The sequence below is a fragment of the Pecten maximus genome, chromosome 16 (genome assembly GCF_902652985.1).
Source record: "Pecten maximus chromosome 16, xPecMax1.1, whole genome shotgun sequence".
Classification (NCBI taxonomy): Eukaryota; Metazoa; Mollusca; class Bivalvia; order Pectinida; family Pectinidae; genus Pecten; species Pecten maximus.
In genome coordinates, this window is record NC_047030.1 from 21,813,778 (window position 1) to 21,825,231 (window position 11,454).

Sequence of the window (11,454 nt, forward strand, 5' to 3'; positions counted from 1 at the left end):
ATTTTGGTGAATTTTTGCTTTAAAACCTTACTCCATCTTAACCCTTGAGTAGATTACAATCAAATTTAATGTGAAACATCATTGGAGGAGGGAAATCATATTTTTTATAAATGAGGCTAGTATGACCAATAGCTAGGACCCGATGGGTGGGGTCCAAAAAGGGGAACTTTGCTATGATTTTGCTTTAAATCCCTATTCCTCCTCAACATTCAATGGATTACAACCAAATTTCGTGTGAAACATCATAAGGGGATGGCAATCATAATTATATAAATGAGGCTGGTGTGACCCCTGGGGACAAAGGAGTGAGGCCCCAAAAGGGGAACTTAGCTGAAATTTAGCGTTAAAACTCTACTACTAATTAATACCTTAATAGATAACAACCAAATTTGGTTTGAAATATCATAAGGGACGGCAATCATAATTTATATAATTGAGGCTGGTTTGGCCCCTGGGGACAAAGGAGTGAGGCCCAAAAAGGGGAACTTGGCTGAAATTTTGCTTTAAGATTCTACTCTTCTTTAAGCCAAAATGGATAAAAACCAAATTTTTAGCCCACCATCATCAGATGGTGGGCTATTCAAATCGCCCTGCGTCCGTGGTCCGTCGTCCGTCCGTCCGTCCCTCCGTCCGTCCCTCCGTCCGTAAACAATTCTTGTTATCGCTATTTCTGAGAAAGTGCTGATGGGATCTTTCTCAAATTTCATATGTAGGTTCCCCTTGGTGCCTAGTTGTGCATATTGCATTTTGGGACTGATCGGAAAACAACATGGCCGACAGGCAGCCATCTTGGATTTTGACAATTGAAGTTTGTTATCTCTATTTCTCAGAAAGTATTGAAGGGATCTTTCTCAAATTTCATATGTAGGTTCCCCTTGGTGCCTAGTTGTGCATATTGCATTTTGGGACCAATCGGAAAACAACATGGCCGAAAGGTAGCCATCTTGGATTTTGTCAATTGAAGTTTGTTATCTCTATTTCTGAGAAAGTATTGAAGGGATCTTTCTCAAATTTCATATGTAGGTTCCCCTTGGTGCCTTGTTATGCATATTGCATTTTGGGACCGATCAGAAAACAACATGGCCGACAGGCAGCCATCTTGGATTTTGACAATTGAAGTTTGTTATCTCTATTTCTGAGAAAGTGTTGAAGGGATCTTTCTCAAATTTCATATGTAGGTTCCTCTTGGTGCCTAGATATGCATATTGCATTTTGGGACCGATCAGAAAACAACATGGCCGACAGGCAGCCATCTTGGATTTTGACAATTGGAGTTTGTTATCGCTATTTCTGAGGAAGTACTGAAGGGATCTTTCTCAAATTTCATATGTAGGTTCCCTTTGGTGCCTAGTTATGCATATTTCATTTTGGGACCAATCGGAAAACAACATGGCCGACAGGCAGCCATCTTGGATTTTGACAATTGAAGTTTGTTATCTCTATTTCTGAGAAAGTATTGAAGGGATCTTTCTCAAATTTCATATGTAGGTTCCTCTTGGTGCCTAGATATGCATATTGCATTTTGGGACCGATCAGAAAACAACATGGCCGACAGGCAGTCATCTTGGATTTTGACAATTGGAGTTTGTTATCGCTATTTCTGAGGAAGTACTGAAGGGATCTTTCTCAAATTTCGTATGTAGGTTCCCTTTGATGCCTAGTTATGCATATTTCATTTTGGGACCAATCGGAAAACAACATGGCCGACAGGCAGCCATCTTGGATTTTGACAATTGGAGTTTGTTAACGCTATTTCTGAGGAAGTACTGAAGGGATCTTTCTCAAATTTTATATGTAGGTTCCCTTTGGTGCCTAGTTATTCATATTGCATTTTGGGACCAATCGGAAAACAAAATGGCCGACAGGCAGCCATCTTGGATTCTGACAATTAAAGTTTGTTATCGCTATTTCTGTGAAAGTAATGAAGGGATCTTTCTGAAATTTCATATGCAGGTTCCCCTCAGTGCCTAGTTATGCATATTGCATTTTGAGACCAATCGGAAAACAACATGGCTGACAGGCAGCCATCTTGGATTTTGACAATTGAAATTTGTTATCGCTTTTTCTGTGAAAGAACAGAAGGGATCTTTCTCAAATTTCATATGTAGGTTCCCCTCAGTGCCTAGTTTTGCATATTGGGACCAATACGAAAACAACATGGCCGACAGACAGCCATTATAGCTAAATCTTAAATTCTGTATATAGGTTCCCCTTGTTTGAAAAGTACTAGAGGGCTGTTTCTGAATTTACACAGATCAGTAAGACTTAGAGGAAGGGAAAAGTAGGGAAAAGATCAATCTGACATGGAACCTATAAAGATCATTCAATGGTGGGCGCCAAGATCCCTCTGGGATCTCTTGTATCTGAAACATAACTGTCTAAGAACAGATAACTTGTGGTAAAGATGCTGGATTTAGGTGTGTGTCCCTGCTGTAAGTGTTTGTCAGATGACCGTTAAAGCCCATGGGCCTCTTGTTCTCTTGTTCCATTGGTGCTATTGAGCTGAAAATGTGTAGGGATGTTAAGGAAGAGTAGCCGACAAATTGTTGCCGTTTTTCGGCCTCGTAAGTCATGGTTTTCCTGAAAAAAAAAAGAACCTATTTCAAACTTCTCAAGTTCCACCCGTGGTCTTCAACTTAAACTTTCCTTAAATGGTCCGGAGATTGTGTCGATCAAGAGTTATTATTTTTCGGGTAGATCCGATATCCAAGATTGCCGCCATAGGTTATTGGTGCCATTGAGTTGAAAATTGATGAGGATGTTAAGGGAAGGAAGCTGACAAGAAGGTGTTGTTATTTTTAGCCTCATAAAATTTTCGACAAAGTATAGCCATGGTAACCAAAAGTCTAAGAGACCTGATATTGGACCTATAGCATGCTGGAGTAAAGGACTACGATGTTAATTCAAATGTCGCATTCAAGGTCACAGGGGTCAAACGTGTTAAAATATTTAAACGACGAGTTCTCAATAACCAAGAGGCCCAGAGATCTGATATTGGGCCAGTAGTATGCTGGAATGAAAGACTACCAATTTTATTCAAATATCACATTCAAGGTCACAGGGGGTCAAACGTGTTTAAATATTTAAACGACGAGTTCTCAATAACCAAGATACCCAGAGACCTTATATTGGGGACAGAAGTATGCTGTAATGAAGGACTGCAAAATTTATCTAAACGGGTCAACCTAGCCTGCTCTTTTTATCTTAATAAGTGGTAATCAACTTAGCATCTGCTAGTGGTAAGCTGTCCCTGTCGGATTACAGATCATCACTATAAATTTCGTCATCACTCAGCTTGATGTCCCTGTTGGTGTTAATAAAATAAGCGGAAGAGTTGTGTCCATGGTTTCAAGAAATTGTAGACGTACATTTCGCACTAGAAGCATTGCACTAATTATATTTTATAGAGAATAACGTGGGGCGCTAATTCCTCAAAGACCTAATCTGTTGGAAATGTTGGAAATGTTGGAAATGCAATGTAATATGAGTACTCCAAAGAAGTACATTTGAAGTATTTGAGTTATATCCGATAAACATTGTCAGTCATTTCTCTTGTCATTAAGCGAAATACTGACGATATATCGAAACAGTGAAATTGAAGGATTTAATTTAAAGGGGCATTCCTTCGTTTGAATAAAGTTTAGGTCGTCAGAATTAAACTTACTGGAAAATATGTATATTTTTTTCAAGTAGTAAAAGTTGTAATCTTTACACTAATGAGGCTGTTTTACTCTCTAGATAAACCAAAGTTCTTAAAGAGGCTTGCCCGCAGAGAGATCAGAAAAATTGGCTAATAGAAAACGATTTTTTACACATGACAGATTGTTGGAATTGTTGAGTTTTTCATTTTATTTTCCTTATAAAACGCTGAAAAGTGATATTAAAACCTCATTTTTTAAATATTATTTATTTAATCGCAACCCGCAATAAGTCCCCGCTATAAAGTGGAGTCTAATTTGATTGACACATCAAAGAAACAAGCACGTGCACAGTGCCGCACAGTGATAACTTCAAAGGCAGCGGCGATTTACAAATGAAGATTTGCCGTTATATTCCATACATTTCCCTCTCGGGTTGAGTTTTAAAACGTCTTTAAATACATATTCTGTAATTGTTTTCAAGAAATAAAGTCGGAAAGCCTCTAATTTTGTCACATAGAAACGTGTACTGAAGTTTATTTAGTGATCGGAGATGTGCCGTTTACCGGTCCGTCTGCGGGTAAGCCTCTTTAAGTTTTAAGTCCTGAAAATTCTTATCACTAATTACCGCAAAGACATACAGTATTTGTTTACAATACGTATTTTTCCTGTACATTTCCGCGTTAATTTCATTACTTGTAGGCACAAACACTCATATAATCATCGTTCGGACATAGATTTCACCAATTAAAATGTGCATGTTTCTGATGTCCAAACGAAGGAATGCACTTTTAAGTGTAACGTGTTGGATACTTGTTCTGGAGATTATTGAATCTGAAATGTCTTTATTCTGAATAAATCTACATAAACAAAGAAAATCTAACGTCAATATGGAAGAAAATCATGATTACATGATATGTTTACCACATCTTCGTCTCATTTGTGTTTCTACGAAAAATAGGTATATACTTATAACTCGCAAATTTAATACCCGATCGTCTATTTCCCGAAAGAGTGACTGAAGAATGGTAATTTCCAGATTAAGAAAATATGTTTTTCATGTTTTTAAATATGTCATATTGGTCCTATAAAGCTGGTTCCATATTTTCTTACATATTGACCACATGGACTTGGCACGATTTTATAAATGATAGTCCATATATGTATGTACATGTATAATAGTGACAATACATATATAATGTATACATGTGTATATATATATATGGACTATCATTTATAAAGTCGTGCCAAGCCCCTGTGGTAAAGACGCCGACTGGAACCTCGCCCTGGAGCTGGAATATCCGACCCGACCTTGAGACCTACGTCCTGAATTATGGGCGTGTAAAAATGGAACCTCTATCTCCACACGGAGAACAATTTCGTCGACTTTTGGAACTTCGCCCTGACCTCTTGGATAGATCCTAGGTTCAAACCGATCTTGTTTGAAAATGATCCTAAAAAGAGGATCCAAGTTACCGACCTTGCCCAGAAATTATCCTAGAAAGTGTCCCGAAAGAGATTTCAAGTTACCGACTGTGTCTAAAGAAAATCTAATCTAACGATGTTGCCTTAAAATTGTTTAAAAAGAGAATACAAATGATGGACCACGTGTACAAAACGGTCATAAAACAAAATCAAAGTTAACGACCTTGTTCAAAAGTGGAAACTGTAATATATTTCTTAATTTAATGGCCGAAGTCTTTGGAAAAGTTTGTTTATTTGTTTGTGTTTAACGGCCTATTAACAGCCAGGGTCATTTAAGGACGTGCCAGGTTTTGGAGGTGGAGGAAAGCCGGAGTACCCGGGAGAAAAACCACCGGCCTACGGTCAGTACCTGGCAACTGCCCCACGTAGGTTTCGAACTCGTAACCCAGAGGTGGTGGCTAGTGATAAAGTGTCGGGACACCTTAACCACTCGGCCACCGCGGGAAAAGATGATCTGTAAAAATACGATTCTAGTGGCTGTGTGAAGTTGGTGTAACATTCAACATACAGCATTCAGAATTTGGATGTCGAGCCAGCTCGACATATATTAAACATTCAAATATTTGGAACACTCTTGGTGTGTCATCTCGACATGTGACATTCAACATTCAGAATTGGAATGATTCACAGTTTCAAATTTATTTGAATACTGGAGTATGCCATCTAGCTTTCTGATGCTTTTGCGAATTTTTTAACAAATGATACTTGCTTCTGAGTTGATGTGAATTATTTCGAAATAGAATATCGTAACTGTGAAGTTGGCTCAACATCCAGCTCAACATTATGACATTTAACATTCAGAATTTGAGTGTCACTCCAGCTCGACATACCACATTAGATATTCAAAATTCGAATGCTGAGCCAGTTCTACATACGACAATCAACGTTCGGAATTTTAATGTCGAGCCAGTTCTGCATACGACATTCGACGTTCAAAATTTGAATATTGGGTGGTCGGGTGACACACTTACTTTTCACCTAGGCGGCCAGGGTTCGAATTCCAGATCGGACCTTAAAATGTATTCGATTACCTGCCCGCACACGTTTTCCCCGTGTACTCCGGTTTCCTGCAACACCGACCCTTCGCGCGCTTCTATCTGGGCCAACAAGTGTAATAAATATAAGTTATAACTTGTTTCGCAATTGTTGTGAAATAGGTAAAGTTTACATTTTTACAAAACTGGATCAGGATTTGTCAACCTATAAGGTTGGTCCTAAAAACTGAATCATGATTTGTCGACCTATAAGGTTTGTCCTAAAAACTGGATCAGGATTTGTCGACCTATAAGGTTTGTCCTAAAAACTGGATCAGGATTTGTCGACCAATAAGGTTTGTCCTAAAAACTGGACAAGGATTTGTCGACCTATAAAGTTGGTCCTAAAAACTGGACAAGGATTTGTCGACCTATAAGGTTTGTCCTAAAAACTGGATCAGGATTTATCGACCTATAAGGTTTGTCCTAAAAACTGGATCAGGATTTGTCGACCTATAAGGTTGGTCCTAAAAACTGGATCAGGATTTGTCGACCTATAAGGTTGGTCCTAAAAACTGGACAAGGATTTGTCGACCTATAAGGTTGGTTCTAAAAACTGGATCATGATTTGTCGACCTATAAGGTTGGTTCTAAAAACTGGATCATGATTTGTCGACCTGTAAAGTTGGTCCTAAAAACTGGATCATGATTTGTCGACCTGTAAAGTTTGTCCTAAAAACTGGATCATGATTTGTCGACCTATAAGGCTGGTTCTAAAAACTGGATCATGATTTGTCGACCTGTAAAGTTGGTCCTAAAAACTGGATCATGATTTGTCGACCTGTAAAGTTGGTCCTAAAAACTGGATCATGATTTGTCGACCTATAAGGTTTGTCCTAAAAACTGGACAAGGATTGGTCGACCTATAAGGTTTGTCCTAAAAACTGGACAAGGATTGGTCGACCTATAAGGTTTGTCCTAAAAACTAGACAAGGATTTGTCGACCTATAAGGTTTGTCATAAAAACTGGATCATGATTTGTCGACCTATAAGGTTTGTCCTAAAAACTGGACAAGGATTGGTCGACCTATAAAGTTTGTCCTAAAAAGTGGATCAGGATTTGTCGACCTAAAAGGTTTGTCCTAAAAACTGGACAAGGATTTGTCGACCTATAAAGTTGGTCCTAAAAACTGGATCAGATTTGTCGACCTCGTACTTTTGGTCCTTAAAACTAGACCAGGATAAGTCGAGCTTATACTTTTAGTGTCAAAAAGTATACCAGGATTAGTCGACTTCGAACTATTTTTTGAGAAGGTCGACAATTTGGATCCGCATTTAGGACGTTTGTAGACAAGGTCAACAATATGGATCCGCTTTTAGGATCATTTGTGGAAAAAATTGACAATTTAAGTCTGCTTTTAGTGCAAATTTTTAGACCAAAAGGACAATTTGCATCTGCTTTCATACCAATTTTAGATAATGTTCATAATTTGAATCCGTTTAAGGACAATTCTTCGACAATATCGACAATTTGGATCCGCTTTTACAACCTTTCTGGGGGCAGGGTCGCCTATATGGATCCGTTTTTTTGACCGTTTGTATAGAATGTCGACAATTTGTTTTCGCTTTAAGGACCATTTTGAGATAAGGTCGACAATATGTATCCGCTTTTATGACCATTTGTAGAAAAAGTCAACAATTTGGGTCTGCTTTTAATACCATTTTTAGACAAGGTCGCCAATTTTAATCCGCTTTCAGGACCATTTTTAGACAAGGTCGACAATTTGGATCCGATTTCAGGACCATTTGTAGACAAGGTTGATAATACCGATGCGCTTTCAGTACGAATTTTAGACAAGGTCGACAATATCGATCCGCTTTCAGTACGAAATTTAGACAAGGTTGACAATACCGATCCGCTATCAGTACGAATTTTAGACAAGGTCGACAATATCGATCCGCTTCCAAAACTATTTTGAGATAAGGTCGACAAGGTCGCCAATTTTGATCCGCTTTAAAGACCATTTGTAAACAAGGTCGACAATTTGGATCCGCTTTCAGGACCATTGGTAGACAAGGTCACCAATTTTGATCTGCTTTCAGGACCATTTTTAGACAAGGTCGCCAATTTTGATCCGCTTTCAGGAACATGTTTTGACAAGGTCGCCAATTTTGATCCGCTTTCAGGACCACTTTTAGACAAGGTCGCCAATTTTGATCCGCTTTCAGGACGATTTTTAGACAAGGTCGCCAATTTTGATCCGCTTTCAGGATCATTTTAAAACAAGGTCACCAATTTTGATCCGCTTTCAGGACCATTTTTAGACAAGGTCGCCAATTTTGATCCGCTTTCAGGATCATTTTAAAACAAGGTCGCCAATTTGGATCCGCTTTCAGGACCATTTTTAGACAAGGTCGCAAATTTTGATCCGCTTTCAGGACCATTTTTAGACAAGGTCGCCAATTTGGATCCGCTTTCAGGACCATTTTTAGACAAGGTCGCCAATTTGGATCCGCTTTCAGGACCATTTTAAACAAGGTCGCTAATTTTGATCCGCTTTCAGGACCATTTTTAGACAAGGTTGTCAATTTTCAACCTTTTTCAGGACCATTTTTAGACAAGGTCGCCAATTTGGATCCGCTTTCAGGACCATTTTTAGACAAGGTCGCCAATTTTGATCCGCTTTCAGGACCATTTTTAGACAAGGTCGCCAATTTTGATCCGCTTTCAGGACCATTTTTAGACAAGGTCGCCAATTTTGATCCGCTTTCAGGACCATTTTTAGACAAGGTCGCCAATTTTGATCCGCTTTCAGGACCATTTTTAGACAAGGTCGCCAATTTTGATCCGCTTTCAGGACAATTTTTAGACAAGGTCGCCAATTTTGATCCGCTTTCAGGACCATTTTTAGACAAGGTCGCCAATTTTGATCCGCTTTCAGGACCATTTTTAGACAAAGTCGCCAATTTTGATCCGCTTTCAGGACCATTTTTAGACAAGGTCGCAAATTTTGATCCGCTTTCAGGACAATTTTTAGACAAGGTCGCCAATTTTGATCCGCTTTCAGGAACATTTTTAGACAAGGTCGCCAATTTGGATCCGCTTTCAGGACGATTTTTAGACAAGGTCGACAATTTGGATGCGCTTTTAGGACCATTTTGAGACAAGGTTGACAATACAGATCCACTTTCAGGAATATTTTGAGACAAGGTCGCCAATTTTGATCCGCTTTCAGGACAATTTTTAGACAAGATCGCCAATTTTGATCCGCTTTCAGGACCATTTTTAGACAAGGTCACCAATTTGGATGCGCTTTCAGGACCAATTTTAAGTCAGTGTCGCCAATTTGGATCCGCTTTCAGGACCATTTTTAGACAAGGTCGCATTGGTAGACAAGGTCACCAATTTTGATCTGCTTTCAGGACCATTTTTAGACAAGGTCGACAATTTTGATCTGCTTTCAGGACTATTTTAAAACAAGGTCGACAATTTGGATCCGCTTTCAGGACCATTGGTAGACAAGGTCACCAATTTTGATCTGCTTTCAGGACCATTTTGAGAAAAGGTTGACAATACAGATCCACTTTCAGGAATATTTTGAGACAAGGTCGACAATATTGATCCGCTTTCAGGGCCATTTTTAGACAAGGTCATCAATTTGTTTCCACTCTTAGGACCAATTTTGATCCGCTTTCAGGACCATTGGTAGACAAGGTCGCCAATTTTCATCCGTTTGCAGGACCATTTTTAGACAAGGTCGCAAATTTGGCTCCGCTTTGAGGACAATTTTTAGACAAGGTTGTCAATTTTGATCCGCTTTCAGGACCATTTTTAGACAAGGTCGCCAATTTTGATCCTCTTTCAGGACGATTTTTAGACAAGGTCGCCAATTTGGATCCGCTTTCAGGACCATTTTTAGACAACGTCGCCAATTTTGATCCGCTTTCAGGACCATTTTTAGACAAGGTCGCCAATACTGATTCGTTTTCAGGACCATTTTTAGACAAGGTCGCCAATTTTGATCCGCTTTCAGGACCATTTTTAGACAAGGTCGCCAATTTTGATCCGCTTTCAGGACCATTTTTAGACAAGGTCGCCAATTTGGATCCGCTTTCAGGACCATTTTTAGACAAGGTCGCAAATACTGATTCGTTTTCAGGACCATTTTTAGACAAGGTCGCCAACTTTGATCCGCTTTCAGGACCATTTTTAGACAAGGTCGCCAAATTTGATCCGTTTTCAGGACCATTTTAAAACAAGGTCGCCAACTTTGATCCGCTTTCAGGACCATTTTTAGACAAGGTCGCCAATTTTGATCCGCTTTCAGGACCATTTTAAAACAAGGTCGCCAATTTTGATCCGCTTTCAGGACCATTTTTAGACAAGGTCGCAAATACTGATTCGTTTTCAGGACCATTTTTAGACAAGGTCGCAAATACTGATTCGTTTTCAGGACCATTTTTAGACAAGGTCGCCAATTTGGATCCGCTTTCAGGACCATTTTTAGACAAGGTCGCCAATTTGGATCCGCTTTCAGGACCATTTTTAGACAAGGTCGCCAATTTGGATCCGCTTTCAGGACCATTTTTAGACAAGGTCGCCAATTTTGATCCTCTTTCAGGACGATTTTTAGACAAGGTCGACAATTTGGATCTGCTTTTAGGACCATTTTGAGACAAGGTCGCCAATTTTGATCCGCTTTCAGGACCATTTTTAGACAACGTCGCCAATTTTGATCCGCTTTCAGGACCATTTTTAGACAAGGTCGCCAATTTGGATCCTCTTTCAGGACGATTTTTAGACAAGGTCGACAATTTGGATCTGCTTTTAGGACCATTTTGAGACAAGGTCGCCAATTTTGATCTGCTTTCAGGACCATTTTTAGACAACGTCGCCAATTTGGATCCGCTTTCAGGACCATTTTTTAGACAAGGTCGCCAACTTTGATCCGCTTTCAAGACCATTTTTAGACATGGTCGACAATTTGGATCATATTTAGATAAACTCGACAGTTTGGATCCGCTTTTAGGACATTTTTGAGACAAGGTCGACAATTTGGATCCGCTTTTAAGACCTTTCTGAGGCAGGGTCGAAGATATGGATCCGCTTTTAGGACCGTTTGCAGAAAAGGTCGACAATTTGAATCCGCTTTTAGGACCACTTTGACAAAGTTGACAATTTAGATATGCTTCTAGGACCATTTTTAGACAATATTGAAAATTTGATTATGTTTAAAGACCATTTTGAGATAAGGTCGACAATTTGGTTTCGTTTTAAACACCATGTTTTGGCAAGGCCGATAATTTAATTGGTCAAGGTTAGTAATTTATATCTATAATATTATATATTTTTGTTC

General features: G+C 39.1%; 2 protein-coding genes across 2 annotated transcripts; both read right to left on the reverse strand.

The window, feature by feature from the left end:
- Positions 1-8,689: 8,689 nt before the first annotated feature.
- On the reverse strand, positions 8,690-9,736 carry LOC117344696 (hyphally regulated cell wall protein 1-like). Its single transcript, XM_033907524.1, has 2 exons — positions 9,675-9,736; positions 8,690-9,410 (listed from the first exon to the last, which is right to left on the reverse strand). The coding sequence occupies exons 1-2, from the start codon at positions 9,734-9,736 to the stop codon at positions 8,690-8,692; spliced, it is 783 nt and encodes a 260-aa protein (XP_033763415.1).
- An 87-nt stretch (positions 9,737-9,823) lies between these two features.
- LOC117344697 (hyphally regulated cell wall protein 1-like) lies at positions 9,824-11,299 on the reverse strand. Its single transcript, XM_033907525.1, has 2 exons — positions 10,440-11,299; positions 9,824-10,292 (listed from the first exon to the last, which is right to left on the reverse strand). Exons 1-2 carry the CDS (start codon positions 11,297-11,299, stop codon positions 9,824-9,826), a joined length of 1,329 nt encoding a protein of 442 aa, XP_033763416.1.
- Positions 11,300-11,454: the final 155 nt, after the last annotated feature.